The following is a 24,009-nucleotide window of genomic DNA, read 5'->3' as shown; positions in this document are numbered from 1 at the left end:
CCATGCTTAACTGGAGACCCAGGCACAATGTGCAGTTATGTATTTATTACAACAAGTAGGGTTACACTGAACCTTCTCTCATTTCAATGTTCACAAATGAGTATTAGAAATCACCCCAGAATTGGCACTGCTAAACACCTTCCAAGACAATAATGCCCATTTACACCACAAAGAACTCATAACCCACCTACTTTCAGCAGCCAGAAACACCATAACCACACACTGGAGAGACCTGTCAGGAGTAAGCATGGACCAATGGCACCAAATAGTATGGGAAACAGCCTTACTAGAAAAACTAACCAATAAACTGAAACTGACACGGGGACAAATAGAAGAAGATGCCTTCACCCCGGTATGGCTCCCCTTTATCACACACACAGCCCATCAAGACAATGACAAAAATCCACCAACAGCCTACAAATCAATATGGCTAACCTGATCCAAAACACCCACCCTGTTCAGTTTCTGTTAATTGGTTCTCGTGGGAAACTTGCAGATTCTAGCTTCACCAATTAACTCAAGCTGGTGTCAATTTACTCTTGGCAGAAAGCCCAGGTCTGCTTGACCTAGAAACTACTCACTCTGATTGGTTAACGAGCAGCACTCAACTCTGTTATCTAGGGATTGCTAGCACAGTTTGATGTGAGGTGTGTTAGGAGTTAGAAGTGCTGTGTATGGTTTTGAGAGAGAGAAAGAAAGAGGATTTATTTTGCTTTGCTTTGTATGCAGAAACTCTGCTGGTTTTATTTTTCCTTTTAATAAATCCTGTAAATAGTTATTCTGAGTCTAGCTGACTAGTCATTACCGCCGCAACTAGCTTCTTCGCTGTGCAGGAAAACTCTGCTACGTTTGGGCTAAAGCCAGTAGGGCTATGCCTGACACTTCAAAGTTCCATGAGGTTATGGGCATTGTGCTGCCAGCCTGAGTTGCGGTGGTGTCAGCATCAACGGCGTTGGTTCCAGTAGTTCCAGAGGTTGTTGTTCCTGACTGGTTCCTGACCGTGGTGAGCTGGTGACGCAGCGGACACAAGGACAACAGCTGCAGTGTGTGAGTGCTGGGTGCTGTGGTTCCTGTTTTCTCTCTCGGTGGTCGTGAGTAGCTGGTTCCGGGTTCCAGGGACATCGCTCTCAAGATGGCCTCACAACCAGTTCAGATGGCTTTTGAGCGTCTGAATGACTCCAATTACTTGCTGTGGTCGGAACGCATGCAGGCAGTGCTGCAGAGGGATCGTCTCTGGCAAGTGGTGAGTAAGTTTCCTACGAAGCCTGATGATGAAGACCTCGATAAAGACCAAAGAGCAAGGGCCACAATTGTCTTGGGGCTGGAAGATTCCCAGTTGCCCTATGTGAGGGGAATCAAGACAGCTAGAGGTGTGTGGCAAGCACTTAAAGAACTCCATGTGCGTGAGACAGCGGTTTCCAAGCTGTTCATTCGCAAGGCATTGTACAAGGCAATGTTACAGCCTGGGGTTACAATGCAGGAACACCTACACAGTTTACAGTTAAAGTTTGCTGCGCTACAGGAAAGAGACTGTGCACTAGACCAGCAGGAGAAGGTGGCTATTATTTTGAGTTCTCTCCCGGAAAGCTGGGATAATTTAGTTTTGTCTCTAGAAGGCATGCAGGAGCATGATTTATCAGTCAGTCACGTTACTGGGCGTTTGATTGAAGAATGGCAGAAGAGGCAAGAAAGGTCGTTGGCTGCAGAGGCTTCTACTGGTGGGCGGTTTGGAAGGAGTTCTCATGCCGTGCCAGAGGTGGAGCAAAAGCAGCGTACTGGTGAGGAGTCAGCGTTTGCTGTTAGGCGTTGTTTCCGATGTGGGTCTTCAGCGCATCTAAAACGACAATGTCCGGAGTTGGTCAAGTCTCAGTTGCCGGTGCAGGAGCAGAGACGAGATCAGCAGCAGCAGCAGCAGCGTAAAAAGAAATTCTTCAAACGAAAACAGTCGGCTCAGCTGGTGACCGCCAAGGTCAAGATTGCTGATGAGAAACAAGCGGTCTGGGTGGTCGATTCGGGAGCGTCGCGGCACATCGTAAACTCAGATGACTTGTTTGTTTCCAAGAACTCAGCACAGCGCAGCCAGGTGGCTCTAGCAGACGGAAGTACTTCCGAAGTGATTTCGGGGGGTGCAGTTTTTGTTCCTTGTCTTCGTGAATGCCTGCAAAATGTACTTTGTGTGCCGTCATTAAGGAGCAATCTGATGTCTGTAGATTGTTTGCTGAAAGCTGGGTTTAAAGTGCATTTTGAAGGAGACAGTTGCATTATTAAGAAGGCTGGTGAGATTTTAGGCACTGCTAAGTCAGAGGGAGGCTTGTTTTGGCTTAAAGCAGGATCTCAAGTTGCAGCAGTAGTCAGTAAATCTCAGCCTGCAGTGAATAACAAAGCTATACATGACAACTGTGTGCACTTATTGCATAGGAAAATGGGGCATGCTTGCTGGAAAAGTGTACTAAAAATGTCTGAATTGGCTGATGGGGGTAATTTAAAGAGTTGTAACAAGTACCTTGATTGTAATGTCTGTAAAAAGGTTAAAACCCACAGAGTCTCTTACCCCAGAAGTGACAGAGTTAGTGAGTCACCGCTACAGCTGGTTCACATGGACGTAATTGGTCCATTTGCTGTAAGCAGGGGTGGAGCGCGCTTTTCACTAACAATTGTGGATGACGCCACGCGTTACTCCTGGGTTTTTCCCATGAAAAATAAGGGTGACGTGTTCACTAAGTTTAAAGGCTGGGTGGCATCTGTGGAAAGATTTCTGTCTGTTAAACTCAAAAGGATTCAGACGGACAGAGGTGGCGAATTTATGTCAAATGCCTTTAGAGATTGGTTACAAAAGCGTGGCATTGGGCATAGAAAAACGAACGTTTTTTCCCCAGAGGAGAATGGTGTTGCAGAGCGAAAAAACAGATCTTTACAAGATATGATGTTTGCCATGCTTGATGATGCTGATTTGCCCATGTCTTATTGGGGGGAGAGCATGCTCACCGCGTGTTATCTCCAAAACAGGCTCTTCCATCAAACAATAGGTACAACTCCGTACTTTAAATTGTTTCAGAAAAAACCCAAAATTGACCATTTGCATGTGTTTGGATCAAAAGCCTGGGTATTAATTCCGAAACAAATGAGAAAGAAGGGAGATCCTAAGACCAAACAGCTAGTGTTTGTGGGTTACCAGGAGCTGGGAAAAGGTTTCCGCTTTGCTGAAGGGACAAATGGCATTGTGATCTCCAGGAATGCCAGTTTTTGTGAACATAGTGGCTGGGAGAGACTACATGCCAATACTGAGGTTTGGTTTGAACCTTCCCAGGAGCTCCATGACTCTGAAGGTAGACACAGAGAATCAGAGTCTGAGGGGGAGGAAAGTTCAGATAAGAGCTCTCAAGAAAGTGGAGTTAGCCAAAGACCAGTTGCTAAGCAACAAAAGAGAGGTCGTAGTTCTGAGGAGGAAAGTGGGTCGGAAGAAAAATTTTCTCCCAGAAGATCTAAAAGACAAAACAAAGGAGTGCCTCCGGTGCGTTTTTCTCCTGATACTGCAAATGTGTTTAGTGTAAGTGCAGAGCCCAAGAGTTTTCAGGAGGTGTTAAAGTTACCAAAAGAGGAGGCAGAGCGCTGGAAACAGGCAATGGAGGAAGAGATGTCCTCTCTGAATGAGCACAAGGTTTTTACACCAGTGGCAGCGCCTGAGGGGGCAAAGATTGTAGGCTGCAGGTGGGTGTACAAACTTAAACCTCTGGTGACAGGAGAGTACAAATACAAAGCTCGTTTAGTTGCTCAAGGATATTCTCAGAGGCCTGGAAAAGATTATGACGAAACTTTTTCCCCTACTGCTAAGGGGGACAGTGAAAGACTTAGGCCCGGTTAGGACATATCTAGGGTTGGAAGTGTGCTGGGCCCAAGATGGCAGCTGCCTAATTAGTCAGCAGAACAAAGTTAAACAACTACTGACTACATACAGGATGCAGGATTGCAAAGGGGCAGCGGTGCCTATGGATCCAGGTTTCATAAAAACACTTCACATAGATGAGAGTCCTGAATTTGAACACCCTGATGTATATCACTCTGTAATTGGAAGTTTATTGTATATAGCACAGTGGTCCAGACCTGATATTAGCTACGCAGTAGGCATATTAAGTAGATTGGTCTCAAAACCCACACTAAATGCCTGGAAAGGGGTAAAACAAGTTCTGAGATATCTCAAGCAGACAATTGGCTATATGTTACAATTAAATTCTTCAGAGGATGAAATGTTGAGTTGCTACTGTGATAGTGACTGGGGAAATTTGCCAGATAGAAAATCTGTCACAGGACTAGTCATAATGGTCGGTGGAGCTTTAATCAGCTGGCGGTCACGCAAGCAAGACGTTGTAAGTGTGTCATCAACAGAATCAGAGTATGCTGCATTGAGTGAATTGTGCAACGAGGTGATTTATTTCAAGCATTTGTTGGCAGATTTAAATGTGAATTGTGGAGAACCAGTACAAGTTTACATTGATAATCAAGCTTGTATAACATTAAGTAAAACAGAGGGTTTCAAATCGCGTTCCAAACATATCTCTGTAAAATACCAAAATGTACGTTGCTGTGTACAAGACAATGTAATCACCTGTACTTATGTGTCAAGTGAAGAAAATGTAGCAGATGTGTTAACTAAACCATTGGCAAAGATAAAGAACAAGCGTATGTGCAAGGGTTTAGGTTTGCTGGAAAAATAATCTCCTACATAGGTGTATTTGGTGTTAATTGTTCAGCAGAATCTGTGAGGGGGTGTTCAGTTTCTGTTAATTGGTTCTCGTGGGAAACTTGCAGATTCTAGCTTCACCAATTAACTCAAGCTGGTGTCAATTTACTCTTGGCAGAAAGCCCAGGTCTGCTTGACCTAGAAACTACTCACTCTGATTGGTTAACGAGCAGCACTCAACTCTGTTATCTAGGGATTGCTAGCACAGTTTGATGTGAGGTGTGTTAGGAGTTAGAAGTGCTGTGTATGGTTTTGAGAGAGAGAAAGAAAGAGGATTTATTTTGCTTTGCTTTGTATGCAGAAACTCTGCTGGTTTTATTTTTCCTTTTAATAAATCCTGTAAATAGTTATTCTGAGTCTAGCTGACTAGTCATTACCGCCGCAACTAGCTTCTTCGCTGTGCAGGAAAACTCTGCTACGTTTGGGCTAAAGCCAGTAGGGCTATGCCTGACACTTCAAAGTTCCATGACACCCACCCCACTCACACATGAAAACAAAGACCACCACAGCCAATCACAAACAAACAACCACACCCTAGGCCAACCCCAACCTCTCTCACCACCAAAGGAACACAAGTGAATAGCAGAGAACCGGCACAAGCGACATGAAACCCCATATATATTAAGTATAACAGAAACTTTGCAACCCGACCCCACCCCCACTCACCTTTCCCCCCTCCCCCTCTTCTTCCTAATGTCTCAACAAATGAAACTGATCTGTAAAAAATGTTACTTAGAAAGAGAGAGAGAGAGAGAGAGAGAGAGAGAGAGATTGCACATACTTTTGTAAACCAAGAAAATCTTTAATAAAAATGCATTAACAACAACAACAACAACAACAACCGAGTAAACGAGAGAGGAGAAAATATGGGGGGGGGGAATAAGCAAAAAAGAGAGGGGTGTTTCTTTTCAGGGGTGGACACCTGAAGATTTCTCTCTTTTTTCTTTTGAAGAACTATATAAGAGAACAGCTTCAACCAAAGTTTGTGAGTGGAAGGAAAACGGCACGAGCTCTTAGATTATAACCACAAACTGAGCCCAATGAAGCAATACAAATTCTTCCAGGAAAAAGGAGAATAAAGCTGTAGTCTTGTATTCATTTATCTGGGAGTGATCCCCATTGAAACCAGTGGGACTTACCTCTGAGTAGATCTGTGTAGGACTGTGCTGCAAACAGAAGTTGTGGTGTGCTGAATGTACGTTTCCGAGCACAATTCAAAGTGTTGGTGCTGACCTTTAAAGCCCTAAACGGCCTTGACCCAGTATATCTGAAGGAGAGTCTCCACCCCCATCGTTCTGCCCGGACACTGAGGTCCAGCTCCGAGGGTCTTCTGGCGGTTCCCTCGCTGCAAGAAGCCAAGTTACAGGGAACCAGGCAGAGGGCCTTCTTGGTAGTGGCACCCACCCTGTGGAACACCCTCCCACCAGATGTCAAAGAGAAGAACAACTACCAGACTTTTAGAAGACATCTGAAGGCAGCCCTGTTTAGGGAAGCTTTTAATGTTTGATGCATTACTGTATTTTAATATTTTGTTGTAAGCCGCCCAGAGTGGCTGGGGAAGTCCACCCAGATGGGCGGAGTATAAATAATAATAAATTAATATTATTATTATTATTATTATTATTATTATTATTATTATTATTATTATTATTATTATTATTACTACTATTAAAAAGCTGATGATGAATATAGCAATGTTGACAAACGCCGTAAGAGCCCTGCTGGAGCACAGCCATCGACAGCATACATGCTAAAGTACTGTGATACCTCTTTAAACAGGCATGGCTTCACCCCAGAGAACTCTGGGAGATGTAGTTTGTTACAGGGTGCTGTGAGTTGTCAAGAGACCCCCTATTCCGCTCCCAGAGCTACAATTCCCAGCGCCCCCTATGAAGAGGTATGGACTCCTAAAACACTCTGAACTCTGAACCACTGCAGTTTCTTCAACTTATTGGAGGAAAAATGGGGTGCCAAGGTGATAAAATAAATATAAACACAGAGAGCGATATGTTCAGCCTAGAGAAGAGCTGGTGACGAGGCAATAGGGCAGCCACCCTGACACCCACCAGATGCACTGCACCTCCCATCATCCCTGACTGGCTGGAACTGCTGGGAGATGTAGTCCCAAACCCCTGGCGTGCACCAGTTCAGGGAAAGCTGCTCCAGAGGACAGGAACTGCATGCCCACCTATCAGGGATGTTGTAGGCGTGGATTTTCTGCAGCAGCAGCCGCGGGCTGGAATGGATGACCTTTGAGGTCCCCTACCACTTTACGATCCGGGTGGTTTCCCGCACAGATCCACCCCAAGGAAAACAAAGTCACTGCCCCATAATGCCCCACAGCAGGGATTTCTTACCTGCTGGCTCACCTCTTCTATGGGAATCACGGGGTGGTCTCGGTGCTCCTTGGATTTGTCGCACACCACGCAGATGGGGACCCGATCCTCCTTGCAAAAGAGCTTCAGGGGCTCCCGGTGCTTGTGGCACAAACCCCCCTCCTTGGCTTCTGCCCCGCTCCCTTCTTCCTCCAGCTTCCGGAGTATTTCTGTCATGCTGGCCAGCTGCCAGTTGGGCCGGGGGCTTTCTCTCGGGACGGCTTCCCTACACTGGGGGCAGGAGACGCTTTTGCCCCCCTCCTCGCAGCACTGGGCCAGGCAGCCCTGGCAGAAATTGTGCCCGCAGTCGAGGATCACCGGGTCCTTGAAGAACTCCAGGCAGATGGAGCAGGTCGCTTCCAGGCACAGCGCCTGGATGGGACCCCCGGGGTGGTCCATGGCTGCCTCGCCCGGGAAGAAGGACAGCTCTCGCTTCTGATCGCAAATGCAATGACTTTGCAGTCCGTTTCCCGGAATCTCCTCCGGGACTGGCTGAGCGAGGAGCGGCAATGGGCCGAGGGGTGTGCCTTAGCCGGATGTTTTTGCTGCTGTCAGATGGGTGGCCTGGGCTAAGAGGGAGGGGTAGATCTCTTTCCTCCAGAAACAGCCATTATCTTTTCTTAGCTTCCTTTAAACTAGGAGTGGCTCCCTGGAATATTTCCTGCCACCCACCAGCAGTGGCGTAGCGTGGGTTGTCAGCACCCGGGGCAAGGCAAGTAATTTGCGCCCCCTAAGCTGTGGATTTGCGCCCCCTAACCCGTGGATTTGACCCCCTAACCCTAACCCCCAGATGTTGCACCCGGTGCGGCCGGCTCCCCCTGCACCCCCCACGCTACGCCACTGCCCACCAGATCCTAGCAATTAATTTATTTATTGGGGGGACGACGACAGATGGGGATGTACATTATATCCCCTCCCCGCCCAGCTGATCTGCTGCGATCCCCAAGGAGCTGTGTGCACGTGTTTGTGTGTTCGTCTGTATATATGCGTACACGTGACAGCACTTGACATAGGGTGCTCTGTGCTCAAGGTACAGGGATAGTTTGGGGCAATCAAAATGATAATGGAGCTGGGACAACTCCCCCTAGGAGGGGCGTGGCAACATCTGGGCCTTTTTAGGTTGGAAAGAAAGGCGGGAGTGATGGGGAAATGAAATGTGTGTGCAAAATCAGGTGTGTTGAACACGCTGCGAGCCGCCTTGAGGTCTTTGGAAGAAGGGCAAGGTACAAATTTAATAAATGGAAACAATAATACTGGAACTCATGGGGATCAAATGAAGCAGAACATTAGAGGATTAAAGGTAAAGGGATCCCTGACCATTAGGTCCAGTTGTGGCCTACCCTGGGGTTGCAGCGCTCATCTCGCTTTATTGGCCGAGGGAGCCGGCGTACAGCTTCCGGGACATGTGGCCAGCATGACTAAGACACTTCTGGCAAACCACAGCAGTGCACGGAAACGCCGTTTACCTTCCTGTCAGAGCGGTACCTAGTTATCTACTTGCACTTTGTGCTTTCGAACTGCTAGGTTGGCAGGAGCTGGGACCAAGCAACGGGAGCAGGGATTCGAACTGCTGACCTTCTGATCGGCAAGTCCTAGGCTCTGTGGTTTAACTCACAGGGCCAGGTCAGGCAAAAGAGTATTTCTTCATACAGCACAGTTAACTATGAGCATCCACTACCAAAAGATGTAGCACAGGTAACAACCAATTACCGAATGATGCACAATCACACATGGCGCCAAACCTGTAAGCAGCCCCAGAGTGTCGTAAAGATGCCACGGAAAGGGACATAACAGGCTTACATGTCTTCCACTGCCATGCGCGGTGGGGTCCGGAACGTGACCCCTGTGCAAAACAAGGATTGCCTGTGACGGCTATCAGCTTGGATGGTTTGAATAGGGGTTATTGGATAAAGCTGTCTATAAAGCTACCAGCCTTGATGGCTGTGCGCTGCATTCAGTGCCAGAGGTGGTCGCCAGCTGCAAGTGCGAAAACTGGCTATTGTACTCAGGTCCTGGCTGCACACGTTCCATTGGCATCTGATTGGCAAATAAGAAAATGGAAAGGTGGACAGGCTGGTCCTTTGGCCTGATCCGATGGGCTCTCCTTGTCCTCTTACCCCATTTTTGGGTGCCATGTTTGATGTCTGCACCTACATGATATATTTACCTTTCCCCATTCTGAGTCACCATTTATATATTGTTAATAATAAATTTTATTATGAGGTGGCCAAAGTACTGGAGCCTCAGCTTCACGATCTGTCCTTCCAGTGAGCGCTCAGGGCTGATTTCCTTCAGAATGGAGAGGTTTGCTCTTCTTGCAGTCCATGGGACTCTCAAGAGTCTCCTCCAGCACCATAATTCAAAAGCATCAATTCTTTGGCGATCAGCCTTCTTTATGGTCCAGCTCTCACTTCCATACATCACTACTGGGAAAACCATAGCTTTAACTATACAGACCTTTGTTGGCAAGGTGACGTCTCTGCTTTTTAAGATGCTGCTGTCTAGGTTTGTCATTGCTTTTCTCCCAAAAAGCAAAGTGGGCGAAAGGAGAAACAAACCAGAAGCGGGTGTTGGGGGAAGCCTAGGAGGGGGGGGGAGGAATACATAATAAATGTTAAGAATTTGAGATGTATGTAATGAATGAAAAAGAAAAATGAATAAATTTCTTATTAAAAAAAAAGGAAAGGTTGCCCAGAGTTGTTCACCTTTTTGGGAGGGCGGGGGGGGGATTGCTGGCAATCATTCACCTGCCTCAATGCAGCTGCCAATCACCCGCCTCACAGAAGTCAATAATCATCTGCCCGATCGCCGCCTGCAGCCACAAATCGCCCGCCCAATTGCCGCAACAACATTCCCTTGGTGCATACACCAATCACCCGCCCAATCACTGCTGTGTATTTCCTACTCACGGCTGTCAACAATCACCATAGCTGTCAGCTTTTCCCTTTTCTTGCAAGGAATCCTATTCGGAATAAGGGAATTTCCCTTTAAAAAAAAGGGAAACGGCTATGACAATCGCCCATCCCCCCTATGTACTACCCATCTATAAGACAACCCCAAATTTGTAACAATGTTTCTTAATAAAAAATCCCACGTCTTATACACGGAAAAATACGGTACTTCTTCGTACTGTGCATGGTTAAAGTACGGCATTCCCCAGCTTTGGTCACTAACCTGGATGGCTTAAAAAGATGAATGGAAAAAATATATGTGGTGATTGCTATCAGAGGCTACTAGCCACAGTGGCTTATCCCCTTACCTCCACAGCTCTAAAAGTGCTGCACTACCACACTGGAGAAATGTGTTCATTTTCGTTTCCAAAGAAACAGCAAACTCAGAATATAGGGGAGCTTCGCTGCAAAGAATCCTTTGTCGCCGCAGACAGCCATCATTGCTTGCATGCAAAAACAAGTTGCAGATGTGGCTCAGAGTTCCAACACTCTTTTTTTTTGCAATTTCATGTAAATACGCCAAGGATCTACCCACCAGGGAATAATAAAATCACAGAAGTGTTGAGTTCGAAGAGATCTCCTAGGATCCTCTAGTCCAACCCCTTGAATTACAGGAATCTCAGCTAAAGCATCCAGGACAGACGGCCATCTAACCTCTGCTTAAAAACCGCCAAAGGAGGAGAACCCACAACCTCCAAAGGGGGTAGACGGCTCCACTGTCAAACAGCTCTTACAGTCAAAAACATTTAGCCACAGAAAAGCTTCAGATCCTGGACTTTCCACAACAAATAAAGCTCAGGCCACCTTGGGAGTAACGATCCTTTATTCTTTTTATTTGTGTGTTAAGAATATATATATATAAAACTTCCATGGTTCTAAAGAAACCTCCAAGGCTGCTCATTCTGTAAGGTAAAATCAAACATTAAAAAGCATTTACATCGATTTCAAAGAGAGGCAGCTTCTGTTTTGTGAAAAAACAGAACCTTAGAGTGTGGAAGAATAGCCAGCCTTTTGGTCTGGAGGTTTGTTGTTAAGTTTGCATTGGGAGCAGCCGGAGGGAAGGAGCAGAAAATAGATCAAGAAGAGAGGCTGCACGCCTTTCTCACGGGCAGAGTTGGAGATGGGATTTTTTCCAGATCCAAAAGAAGGGGCAGAAGGTGTTGGACGAGGATTCGGCTAAGGAGAAAGTGTGGAGCAGGCTTGCCGCCTCAGCATCAAAAAAAGCCACCTGCTGAGCATCCAGATTCAGGGCCACTCGTATTCTTTGGGGCTCCCTGCTTGGATACAGGAAAGGGTAATGCGGTGGGACAACAGCCCTGTACTGACCCTCCCACCTCCCAATAGCCCAGACGCCGGCTTCCGGGGAAGGCTGTGCGTCTTTCCTGACCGCCACAAGCGGTTTTGAGATGCCCAGAGCCCAGGCGCCCTCGTTCCTCACTTCGACTTCCCAGTAGCTTCTGCCAGAGCTGAAGGACTCCCGGCACTGAGCGCACGGCCAGCGCTCAAATCGGCCAGCGCCGGGAGGAAGGGCCTGCGGCCTTTCTGCCAGCGCCAAACTTCTCAGGTCCTCGGATACGACGAGCCGAGGATGAGCTGTGGCTGGGTTCAGAGACACTTTCGCTGCGGAAGAAGAGAAGAAAAGGAAGAGTTTGGATTTGATATCCCGCTTTATCACTACCCGAAGGAGTCTCAAAGTGGCTAACATTCTCCTTTCCCTTCCTCCCCCACAACAAACACTCTGTGGATACTTCTCGATCCAGTTTCCCACCCTGGATTTAAAGTGAGTGAACAAAGAAATAGGTGGTCATCTATTGAGAGGTACCTCAACACCACCTTTTGCTGCCTGAAATTTACCTTTACGCAGTGAATATCCAGATATCAGATTGCCTGTAGAAGAAAATGGGGGAGTGAGATCAAAGGAGTGCTTCAAATGAACAGAAAACCACCCCATGTGTAAAAACCAGTAACCGATAGACTCCCCCCCCCCTTTTGTTAAGAGGGGTTTTAATCAAAGGTTGCAGGACCACCTATCGGGAATGTGGTACCAGTAGATTTTGGCAATCTGGGGAAAACCCAATTCCTGTTAACTCCGATTGAGCACTAAAGCCTCGTTTTTCCCCCAGGAGGGTGACGGAAGCGTCAGAAGAAGAGGAGGTGTGGATAAGCCAGTCTGTATACGTTTTTCTTGTGAAATTGCTTTGGGAAGCTTCATGAGAAGCGATTCCTAAAGGAAATTAAGTGAATAAATAAATATTCAACTGAACAGTGCTTTTGGGTGCCTTCCAACGCCAAAAGTCTATAGGATGAATCCTGGCTTGCCCATGAAATCCAGTCACCTTCAATTCGAGCCTGGTTAAGGTGTATGTGTGTGTTATGGCTTTATAACTCTGCCATTTCCAGGTTCCTAGCTGACAATGCAGGGCTTTCTTTCTTTCATCGAGGGGCTGACAGGAGAGAAGAATCCAAACTTCCTTAGGCATTCTCTGTGCTCCTCTGCTGCAAGGCAACAATACCCTAGGAAGCAGTTACTTCCAGATGCAGGAAGCTGGGTTCCTGGGAGAAATAAAAGATAGCCTCCTCACTGTTGCCTGAGCTCCCCTGCATCTGAGACAATCTCCTACAAAGCCTCGTCCCCACGCCAATTCCACCCTCCCCCCTTTGCCTGGCAGCCGATTCCCCCCCCCAACCCTTCTGATACCTTTGAATTTCTCTGTGAACTTCTGCAAAATGGCAGTGACGTCCCAAAACTCCCAAGTTTTCCATTTTAGTTTTGGAGGGAAAGTGGCTACGTTTTTAAACTTGACCTCCTTGCTCCTGAAGAGAGAGAAAAAGAGTATATAATAATGATTTATCACTTTATCTGGATAGATTAATAATCACAGTGGCAGGAAAAAAGAGAAAAGGACAGAAAAAGGAAGGAAGGAAGGAAGGAAGGAAGGAAGGAAGGAAGGAAGGAAGGAAGGAAGGAAGGAAGGAAGGCGAACACCAATAAGCCCATCTCACAGGGACAGAAAACTGGCACAATTTGGGTCATTTTTGTACTGTAGGTCACACTCCACCCTTCCTGCCTTGCGGGCTGCTTAGTGGAGAAGAAGACACCATAATAAGCAGCTGGGGTTCAAGAGACTATCTAATGATCTGTTGGGAAACTGTGTACGTGCAGCTACTCACACAGAGTCAATTAGGGTTTGGCAGACAGCCAGAAGGCAATCTGAAGGAGTAAGTCTGCCTGGTGATAACAGAGACATGGAGACAGCTCCCTGATTGGTCAAGCTCTCTCAAGGGAGTGATAATTAATGGCCTACTGGAATGTGTTGGTTCAGTGTTCAGAGTTCTGTATCAATGTAGTAGTTGTGAGTTGTGTCAGAGAGAGCTAGCTAAATATCCGTGTTCCTGTAAATAGTCCACTGTATATAATAAACACCTAACTACAAGTTCCTGGTTCCTGCTTCGTCTATCCTGTCTGCAGCCAAGTCACCAATTGCTTCCGTGGATTCTGCGTTTACTCTGCTAGGTCTGGCTAAGGTCCTGCAACTAGTCAGAAAGTTGCGAAACACCAAATAGGTTTTGCCAATAAGTTCATCCCAAGAATAGTCCAACAAATATCCACCTCTCACAGGAAGTGCCGCCTCTTTAAGGACAAGCTGGTTGACCTTCGACAAGTGACATTAAAAGGAAGAGGAGATTCCTTCACCACCACCTTCTTCCCTGTGCAAAGCTGGGTGGTCCTTTGGAAGAGCTGAGCCAGGTACAAATACAACTGGGGAAGGAACAGGTTAAATGGCGCTGCAGCAGCAACTTCCCCTATTGTGTCAAGCCTCCCAAGATTAACCAAATGTGAAACAGAAATAAGGGGACCCACTTACCTTTGCAAGGTGCTTGCAATGTCCTAGAGTGGGGAGAGGGAGAAGAGGGAACTGAGTGCCCTGCTGCAGGCTGCTAAGGAGACCCCCACAGAACATGAACGCCCCCTGGGGTAAGGATGCACTGGGCTTTTTAAAATTCTAGCTAAGGATCATCGGGGGAAAAACAAGATATTGCTAATATCCTAATGCATGCCCTTATACCAGGGGTCAGCAGACTTTTTCAGCAAGGGGCCGGGGCCACTGTCCCTCAGGCCTTGTGGGGGGCCGGACTATATTTTGAAGGGGAAAAAATGAACGAATTCCTATGCCTCACAGATAACCCAGAGACGAATTTGTAAATAAAAGCACACGTTCTACTCATGTAAAAACACCAGGTAGGCCCCACAAATAACCCAGAGATGCATTTTAAATAGAAGGACACATTCTACTCATGTAAAAATACGCTGATTCCTGGACCATCCGCGAGCCCAATTAAGAAGGTGATTGGGCTGGATCCGGCCCCCGGGCCTTAGTTTGCCTACTCATGCCTTATACAAATCTGTGGTACGACTGCATTTGGAGTCCTGTATAAAGTTCTGGTCACCTCAATTCAAAAAAGGATATTGTTGAGTTGGAAAAGGGTAAAGGGGGGGCGCAATCTTCTCCCCCCCCCCACGACTACTTCTTCCCCCAGCTTTATTCTGCATACAGTGGTACCTCAGCTTAAGTACTTAATTCGTTCCAGAGGTCCACATTTAACCTGAAACTGTTCTTAACCTGAAGCACCACTTTAGCTAATGGGGCCTCCTACTGCTGCCGCACCACTGGAGCATGATTTCTGTTCTCATCCTGAAGCAAAGTTCGTAACCTGAAGCACTATTTCTGGGTTAGCAGAGTCTGTAACCTGAAGCGTATGTAACCTGAGGTACCACTGTACAACACTATAATCGTGCCTCGGCTCCCTAACGCCTTGGGAGCTGAACGTTCCGGCTCCCAAACGACCGAAAACCGGAAGTGGGTGTTCCACTGAACGTCAAACAGGGCTTCCGATTGGCTACAGAAGCTTCTTGCAGCCATTCAGAAGCCGCGCTTTGGAAGTCGAACGGACTTCCGGAATGGATTCTATTCGACTTCTGAGGTACGACTGTACAGGGAAAATGCAGCCAGCCATCTTACCTGTAGGAAGTCACTCACAGGCAGCCGAGATGTCTGCTCCATCTCTTGGATGCTGCTGCCCAGAGAGGAGAGGTCCTGGGAGAGTTTGGCCATTTGCTCGTCCCTCTTCGTCACAATCTCCTTCTTGGCCCACTCCATCTGTGCCACAATGAAGCCCAGTTGCTTTTTGATAATGTGGTACAGCTGCTTGACCCCCGCCGTCATTTTCTCCCGCTCAGATTCTATCCGTTTCTGCAGCAGGTGTAGAGAGGGGAGAGCCGGTGCGGTGTGATGGTTAGAGAGCTTGACTAGGGGACCTGAGGGACGAGGGTTCAAATCCCACCCACCCCACACTCAGCCATAATGCTCACTGGCTGCCCTTCGGCCAGCCACTGTCTCTTAGCCTAACCTACCGCACAAGGCTGTTGTAAGGATAAAATGGGGAGGGGGGGGGCAGAGAAATGCAAATATGCATAGCTGTCTGTCAACTTGCAGATTTGAAAATAAGGGACCAGCAGCCTCGAAAATAAGGGACCAGCAGCCAAAATAAGGGAATTTTGCTATTGTAAAGAGTTACATACATTGGTAGGATTGACAGATGCTGTCATTCTGGCATGTGGTGGTTGTGGTGCGGTGGTGGCCGCTGAAGCGCCGCCCTTCTGCGTCCCTCCCCATCCCCTCCTCTTCCTCCTCCCTCAGGCCGCCTCCTCAGCCGCCGCCACCGCCTCCGGGCTCGCGGGCGGTGTGGACGAGAGTCTCTCTCCCTCCACCCTCTCTCTCGAGCGGGGAAGGGCCGATGGAACTCCTCGTGCCAGGACGATGGCGCCAGTGCACGCGTTCTCTTGCAGCGGAGGACCCCGAGCCGCTGCTTCCCTCCCGAGCCGGGCGAGCATGAAACCCGGGAAATTTAAGGGACATAATCAATAATCAACACGGCGCTGGGATAAGGGAATTTCCCGCCAAATAAGGGACAGTTGACAGCTATGGCAAATATGCCACCCTGAGTTTCCTTGGAGGAAACCTGGGGTATGATGGTAATAATAAAAATATAAAGCAAAATCAGACATCTACAGTCATACCTCATGTTACGTTTGTTTCATGATACGTTTTTTCAGGTTGTGTCCCGTGGTGACCCAGAAGTACCGGAAAGGGTTACTTCCGGGTTTCGCCGCTCACGCATGCGCACAAGCACTAAATCACACTTTGTGCATGCACACAAGCACCAAATCACGCTGCGCACCTGCACAGATACAGCGCTTCAGGTTGCGGGCTTTTCATGTTGCGAATGGGCCTCCGGAATGGATCCTGTTCGCAACCAGAGGTACCACTGTATTTACAACATTTCCCATCCTGTCTTGTCTTCCAAGAGATCAGGGTGGCATGTATTGTTGGTCTTCCCTCCTGCCCCCTCACCGCCCAAAAAAATCCATTTACGGATCGCATTGTGGTACGTGAGCCACCTTTAGGGAACCACAACATTCAGCTATGCTCCCAAGGCACAATAGCTTTCTAGGGCATTCTAGGAAGTCAGAGCATCCCCAGAGGGCTTTCTGAGAGCTCAGGATACACTAGGCAACTCCTGGTGGCACGCGGTGCTTAAAATAATAGTTCCACAAGTTCCTGGTGGAAAGAGACACGTACAAGCAGGTCTTGGCTTTCCTTTTCTGTATTCAATATATGCACCAGTATCTCTTCTCTCTGCTTCCTCATCACTTCCAGTAAGCTGCAGACGTGATCCTGGAGAGGAGGGCAAGAAATCGTGTTAGAGCAGGTTTGAAAAAAGGCACTATTGTTCCATAAAGAATTGAAAAAAAATGTTTAAAAGTGCTTTTCCAAAAACAGAGTCCTTTGGGTTGGGGGTAATTCAGATTGAAATTCCCAGGTGTCAAAAAAAGGTTATTTACGTATGCCACTACTGCGGCCCGCGTTTCATTAGCCAAAAAATGGAAATCGAGCGAGGTCCCAACTAAAGAAGAATGGCAACTTAAGCTGATGGAATATGTGCAGCTTGTGGACCTAACATATAGAATAAGAGAACAAGAAGAACATATGTTTAAAGAAGATTGGAAAATGTTTACTGAATATATGGAGGAAAATTGTGTTTATTTGAAAATGTGGGCAGCTTTAAGATAAATTCAACAGTGTAAATAAGTTCTGATGGATGTAATAATGGACTACTGAATGGTTTGGTTTACAGTCGTACCTCAGGTTACATATGCTTCAGGTTACAGACTCCGCTAATCCAGAAATGTTACTTCAGGTTAAGTACTTGCTTCAGGATGAGAACAGAAATTGTGCTCCAGCGGCGCAGCAGCAGCAGGAGGCCCCATTAGCTAAGGTGGTCCTTCAGGTTAAGAACAGTTTCAGGTTAAGTACGGACCTCTGGAATGAATTAAGTACTTAACCTGAGGTACCACTGTATATAAAATATGCATGGATTTATGTTTTGTAAAATGAACCATGGAAAGAGAAGGGAAGTCATTGATATTTTAAGGTTGTTTAAATAAATATTCTAAAATGTAAAACACAAATTTAATAAAAATTATAGGGGGGGAAGGAAGCTCCATTCACTCTGCTCCTTGCTTCCCAATTTCCTTCTGGGGCTTTACTTCAGGAGTGGCTAATTTTCAGCCCTACAAACATTGCTCAGCTACAGCTTGCATCCTCCCTGACCACTGGCCGTAATGGCAGGGGCTGATGGGAGTTGTAGTTCAGTAACACCTGGAGGGAGCCCCAATTTCCTCACCCCTGAATCTATTTCACTCGATGCACCAACTTGGCTGAGTGTCAGGTCTAATGAGCCCAGCAGCTCATCCCCGGTAGGTCTTGCCCCATGGATCAATTGCCGAGGCTGAAAATGCCCACCTCCCACAGCTGTCTAAGTCCCCTCCTCTACAGGGCTTTCCCCAAGCAATCAGAGACTGTGCCTGCCTGCAGCCTTCCACTGCTATGCTCATTTCAGCCCTCTTCTGGTTCTGGGAGAGAAGGGGTGAGGGGAGCTTGTTGCAGCAGGAGGGGGAGACACTTGTGACTTTTCAGCAGCCTGCCTCATTCTCTGCCTTCTGCCCCCCTCCGCTCCTTCCTCTGATTCTGGACTTCTCTGCCACAGACTCTCCCTGCCCACTAAGCCCTGTTTCCCCCCCAGCTTCTGACACCTCCTCATTCCAGTCTGCTTCCTGTGACCACTCATGGTTGTCACATCGCCATTCCCAAGCTCTGATCCTTCTTCCCTTAGGGCAGGGGTGGCCAACTCCCAAGAGACTGCGATCTACTCACAGAGTTAAAAGCTGGAAGCGATCTACCCCCTATTTTGGGGTTCAGGTCAAAGTTGTTGGGCTTTCTGTAGGGAGGAGGAAGGCCCATTTTTTAGGGGTGCAGGGCTAATGTGTTGAGCTTTTTTTAGGGGAGCCAAAGTTGTTGAGCTTCTCTGGGGGGAGCCAGTGATCTACCTGTTGAACGTGCCTGCTTAGGGATTCCCCAGCTGGTTCCTCTTACAACCTTCCTCTGTATAGAGCCAGTCTGTGACAGTCAGTCACCATTTGGTGTCCCTGAACATACTCAGGACTGTTTGGAACCGGGGCAATGGCAAACCTCTCCACTGCTACTCTCCAAAGAGCGTTCCTATTTTACTGTCTGTCCACAAAGACAAAGCGTGCCCTGTTTACAGCTCCCTGAAGCAGCGTCCCACCTACCCTAAGGTTACCAGACATCCCCGTTTTCCAGGGACAGTTCCCGGATTTACAAATCAGTCCCCTGACAAAATCCATCTGTTTAGTAGGAAGTTGAAAAGTGTCCCCGGATTGCACAAGATATAGGACACAATATACAATTTGAGGACTGGGGGAAATTGTGGAAGGTAGATCTGAAATTTACAGAACGTTCTCTTTTGAAAGAAAATTATATGAAAATGATGTACATTTATCACACCAGTACAAATAGCTAAAATGTACAAAACCGGGTCAAACATATGTTGGAAATGTAAAGAAAAAGAAGGCACTTTTTATCATGTGTGGTGGGAATGCAGAGAAGTTTTTTAAAAAATGGGAAATGATATATAATGAATTGAAAAAAAATGTTTAAAATGACACATGTAAAAAAAACACCAGAAGCATTTTTGTTAGGGATTGTAGGACAAGACGTGCCCTGCCAAAAAAATAAAGAAATTATTTATGTATGCTACAACAGCGGCAAGAGTCTTGTTAGCACAAGGATGGAAGAACGAGGAAATTCCATCGAAAGAACAGTGGCAAGAAAAACTGATGAACTATGTGGAATTGGCCAAATTGACATACAAACTGCGTGATAAAGACAATTGTGAACTCTTTACAAATTACCTAAAAAGACAACAAAATGACCTGGACTCCTTGGCAGGTTTTGAATAAACATCCACAAATTTATTAGTTGAACACATGATAGATAAGGCAAGGATATGTACAATTTTATAACATGCAGAGAACAATATGTGCAAAGAAACCAGAGAGGGGAGCTGAGGGAAGTCCTGGGGAGGGGGAGAAGGGGGAAAAATAATGTAATTGATTATTTGGACTGATAATTTGTTATGCTGAAATTGTTTAATAAAAATATTTTTTTTAAAAAAAAGAGAAGAAAAGAAAAGTGTCCCCGGATTCATTGAAAAAAATCTGGTAACCTTAACCTACCCTGTACTCTTGGGCAGCCTCCTCCTTGGGAACCACTTCATGTCCTTTGTGCTCCTTGGACCAGTCACACACCACACAGATGGGGACTTGGTCATCCTTGCAGAAGAGTTTCAGGGGCTCCCCGTGTCTCCCGCAGAACCGCCTCCCTTCAGCCTCCTCCTTCTCCTGATCTCTCAGCTGCTTGGCTATCTCAGCAAAGTTGCCCAGCTGCTTGTTCGGCTTGGACTTCGTTGCCCGGATGGCCCTTTTACACAGAGGGCAGAGGGCGCTGGAAGAAGATTCCCCCCGACACTGGGCAATGCAGGCGGAGCAGAAGCTGTGCTCGCACTCTAAGGTAACAGGATCAGTGAAGAAGTCGAGGCAAATGCAGCAAGTCACCTCCTCCTGAAGCCTCTTCCTGAGGTTCTCAGCAGCCATGGTGGTTCTCTTCCTGGAACTGCAGGAAAAGAGAGAGAAATAGTGTCAGGAGTTCAGCCTACACTCGAGTAGGACCCTGGTAGAGACACATGCCCGACTGGCATGTTCTCTCCCTCCTGGTCGATCGTTCGAGAGCTTCAAAAGCTTTCTTTTGCCCGATCATCACAGTCACTGATGCCAACAGACACCGGCACACTTAGGGATCCGCAGAGTTTGCACAGTTGCGTAACAGACCTCAGCAACTCAGCATTTTGGCTAATCTACTTTATTTACATATAAACACACACAGAGCACTGCGACATGGCTCCCTCTCTCTCTAGCATCAGACAGCAAAGAGAAAAAGGACAAAGGACAATAGTCCCACTTCACGGAACACAGTAACAAAAACATCCTGTCTCCGTCACTTCCCACTCTGTGGAGTCAAAACATACACCGTCATGTGACAGACAACAGTTCCATGACTGCAATCATGGAGCAGGAATTCTAACAAAAAGTAGCTGTGCCCTTTCTTATATCTCACTAATAGTATATAAACCCCGCTCAAATATATAAACCAAGACCTGAAAACCTCACTTTATAGCAAAGCTCTCTAACAGAATACTCAACAGAGCACCTCTTTACCAGAGCACTTAAATTTCACATGATATAATCTCACCTTTAATGTAAAAAGGTAAAGGGACCCCTGACCATGACTCTGGGGTTGCGGTGCTCATCTCGCTTTACTGGTCGAGGGAGCCGGTGTACAGCTTCCGGGTCATGTGGCCAGCATGACTAAGCCGCTTCTGGCGAACCAGAGCAGCGCACGGAAACGCCGTCTACCTTCCTGCCAGAGTGGTACCTATTTAGCCACTTGCACTTTAACGTGTTTTTGAACTGCTAGGTTGGCAGGAGCTGGGACCGAGCAACAGGAGCTCACCCAGTCACGGGGATTCGAACCGCCGACCTTCTGATCGGCAAGTCCTAGGCTCTGTGGTTTAACCCACAGCGCCACCTGCGTCCCTTCACCTTTCATGTACCTTTCATGTACCTCCACACTAAAGAAGCTTGCACCTAGTCCATCAGTTGTCTGACAGCTTCAGCAAATCACCATCCACACGGAGATGAACTCCTCTTCTGGCCTCTAACACTCTTCACATGTTCTCAACAGCCACTCACTCAGCCTGAGGGTGAGCGGGTGAGAAAATAAAGGATTGTTGGATGAGGAAGGAAAGGGTATTTCAAGAAAATGAAATGTTTTCCCGAATATCCATTTACATCAAGCATAGCCAACACAGTGCCCACCTGCCCCATCAATCCCAGGTAGCATGGCCAATTGACAGGGATTGTGGGAGTTGTAACTCCATCCTCAATTTAGACAGATAAATAGATCAAAGCAGGGCTTTGTAGGGAGTGTCATTTTAAGGGGTGAAACTTAATTTTTGCAACTTTCTTGAGCGACGGGGTCTTAACACACACACACACACACACACATACAGTGGTACCTCAGGTTAAGTACTTAATTCGTCCGTTCTTAACCTGAAGCGTATGTAACCCGAGGTACCACTGTGTGTGTGTGTGTGTGTGTGTGTGTGTGTACACACACACACACACACACATACAGCGGTACCTTGGGTTACATACACTTCTGGTTACATACGCTTCAGGTTACATATGCTTCAGGTTACAGACTCCGCTAACCCAGAAATAAACCCAGAAGAACCCAAAGTTTTTCGGGTTAAGAACTTTGCTTCAGGATGAAAACAGAAATCGTGCAGCAGTGGTGCGGCAGAGGCAGGAGGCCCCATTAGCAAAAGTGGTACTTCAGGTTAAGCACGGTTTCAGGTTAAGAACGGACCTCCAGAACAAATTAAGTACTTAACCCGAGGTACCACTGTATATTTAAAACTGGAACACACTAAAGCAGGTACTTTTAAAAAAGGTATTGAGCCAGTGTCCATCAATATCTCAGAGACTCTCCCAGACCTCAGAAGAGTGTGTGGTCACTACAAACTGCGATCCTTAACTCCCAGTAGCCTGAATACCAAGTGTCTAGGTAGGTGGAGATTCTGTAACCCTGAGGCTGGCAGACACACACACATCAGTAGTCACAGGAAGGAACTTTCCTTAGGAATAAAAAGTTGTGGAGGGGGGAGAAAGCAAGCAGAAGGTAAAAAAAGAATACAAAATAAACCCACTGTGGCTCTGCAACTGAACTAAACATAGCCTATTGACTGTTCAGGTTTATTCACAAAGGCTCTGTAAAGCTGGGCAGCTTCATAGAAGATTCAGGATTCCAGTACTAGACAGGAAACTGGAACCTTTGAAGTTGAGAGAGGGGGCAACGAGGCTGCAAAGGAAGCTCCGCTTTTGTAAAAAAGCTCTTTCCTCGCAAGCTTCCCCTGCTCCCCTTATTTAGTTAGGAGTAAGACTAGGTTGTGCAAGCATAATAATATTAATAATAATAAGTGGAGCTAGTTTTAAAGCACAGCAATTTCCCTAAGAAGCCAGCTCAAAACAGCCGCCAACTTTTTTAGCCAGCAACATAGGAGAGGTGGAGTTACCTGCCAAAACGCTGCGTGCTGCCAATTCCGGTACTTATTATTTGGGTGGGGAAGAGAGAGCAAAGAACGCCCAGCGTCCAGTGATGGCGAAACTGTGGATGCGGAGAAAGCACCCGCGCGAAAGGGAAAGTTCGAAAGCTGCTCCAGGCGACCGATAAATAGTGGCGGCCGAAGCCACGCCTTTCCCTGCGGGGGGGGGGGGTGCCGTGTTTGGGGCAACAATCCATGAATGAGCCGAGTGCGCATGAATGAGAAGGCGCGCCGAGTGCCCACGAATCAACGCAGGTGGAGCAGCGAAAGTTGCGCGCGCGGGTGTGTGTGGGGGGGGGGGAGTGAAAGGTGAAAATCTGGCTTTGCAGGCAGGTCCCGAGTCTGCTCTCGCCTGGGTGCCATTTATTTTCTTGCAAAGGGCCTTTCCCCACACAAGGCATCGCTTTCCTTAAAACTGCTTGCTGGGAGGGAGGGAGGGAAGACGTGTGTTTGCGCGAGAAGCTCTGGATCCCTCCTCGTTTCATTCGAGGGCGGATCCGCCCTCCGTGGATTGGCTGCTCCAGGGAAAGGTGTGGCTCAGACCAATTTTATTCGTTCCGTGGTTTCCCCGCGTGCCGAAAACAGGAGTGAAAAAGCAAGCCGTCTATTTTGTAGACGTAGGTTTCATCACCTCTTCCTTCTCTTCTGGCTTAGTGGGAGAGTTGAGGCAGCTTCACTTTTTACTCTCTTCGCTTTCATTCTCTCAGGTCCCTCTCACCCCTTTTATTTTGTGCTGTTTATTTAAAAGTGTTGCTAAAGCGCATCACGATGCTTAAAAGGTAAAGGGACCCCTGACCATTAGGTCCAGTCATGACCGACTCTGAGGTTACATGCTCATCTCGCTTTATTGGCCGAGGGAGCCGGCGTACAGCTTCCGGCCAGCATGACTAAGCCACTTCTGGCGAACCAGAGCAGCGCACAGAAACGCCGTTTACCTTCCCGCTGGAGTGGTACCTATTTATCTTGCACTGTGATGTGCTTTCAAACTGCTAGGCTGGCAGGAGCAGGGACCGCGCAACGGGAGCTCACCCCGTCGCGGGGATTCAAACCGCCGACCTTTTGATCGGTAAGTCCTAGGCTCTGTGGTTTAACCCACAGCGCCACCCGCATCCCTAGATCATAATGCTTAAAAACAAACAAACTCTTAAGTGGTCTAGAGCAGGCACCCCAAAACTCGGCCCTCCAGATGTTTTGGGACTACAATTCCCATCATCCCTGACCACTGGTCCTATTAGTTAGGGATGAAGCATATGTAACCCGAGGTACCACTCTACTTGCAAAGCAAAAGAATCAAGCATAG

General features: G+C 47.3%; 2 protein-coding genes and 1 long non-coding RNA gene across 5 annotated transcripts in view; 1 reads left to right on the top strand and 2 right to left on the bottom strand.

Moving 5' to 3' along the window:
- LOC308579667 (zinc finger protein RFP-like) overlaps positions 1-7,742 on the bottom strand; it is a 31,806-nt gene extending 24,064 nt beyond the window's left edge. The window contains exon 1 of the mRNA XM_081180603.1: positions 7,096-7,742. Coding sequence (XP_081036729.1) covers positions 7,096-7,512 — 417 coding nt within the window. The 5' untranslated portion in view covers positions 7,513-7,742. The remainder of the gene's footprint in view (positions 1-7,095) is intronic.
- The window catches only part of LOC308581291, a 149,727-nt gene that overhangs the window by 111,333 nt on the left and 14,385 nt on the right, over positions 1-24,009 (top strand). The window lies entirely within an intron of this gene.
- On the bottom strand, positions 10,870-23,645 carry LOC308580564 (zinc finger protein RFP-like). 3 transcript variants are annotated; one of them, XM_081182397.1, is made up of 8 exons: positions 22,680-23,644; positions 19,723-20,158; positions 16,706-16,801; positions 15,086-15,316; positions 13,931-13,953; positions 12,763-12,878; positions 11,919-11,951; positions 10,870-11,684 (listed from the first exon to the last, which is right to left on the bottom strand). In XM_081182397.1, exons 1-8 carry the CDS (start codon positions 23,192-23,194, stop codon positions 11,167-11,169), a joined length of 1,968 nt encoding a protein of 655 aa, XP_081038523.1. In that variant the 5' UTR covers positions 23,195-23,644; the 3' UTR covers positions 10,870-11,166. The 3 variants fall into 3 exon arrangements, 2 of the variants coding, with proteins under 2 accessions (XP_081038523.1, XP_081038524.1); XM_081182398.1 differs by lacking the exon at positions 22,680-23,644 and adding an exon at positions 21,156-21,570 and having other exon boundaries at positions 19,723-20,794; XR_014004836.1 differs by lacking the exons at positions 10,870-11,684; positions 13,931-13,953 and having other exon boundaries at positions 11,914-11,951; positions 22,680-23,645.

Source organism: Podarcis bocagei (genome assembly GCF_964188305.1).
Source record: "Podarcis bocagei genome assembly, chromosome: 2".
Lineage (NCBI taxonomy): Eukaryota > Metazoa > Chordata > Lepidosauria > Squamata > Lacertidae > Podarcis > Podarcis bocagei.
This window is presented reverse-complemented; position numbering and strand designations above follow the sequence as displayed.

Excerpts from the sequence above, each read along its gene's own strand:
- LOC308580564 (XM_081182397.1), bottom strand. The coding sequence starts at position 23,194 with ATGAAACGAGGAGGGATCCAGAGCTTCTCGCGCAAACACACGTCTTCC. Across the intron at positions 15,317-16,705 it reads AGGAAAGCCAAGACCTGCTT|AAACGGATAGAATCTGAGCG; the intron begins GTACGTGTCTCT and ends CACCTGCTGCAG. Across the intron at positions 11,685-11,918 it reads TGGATATTCACTGCGTAAAG|CGAAAGTGTCTCTGAACCCA; the intron begins GTAAATTTCAGG and ends CTTCTTCCGCAG.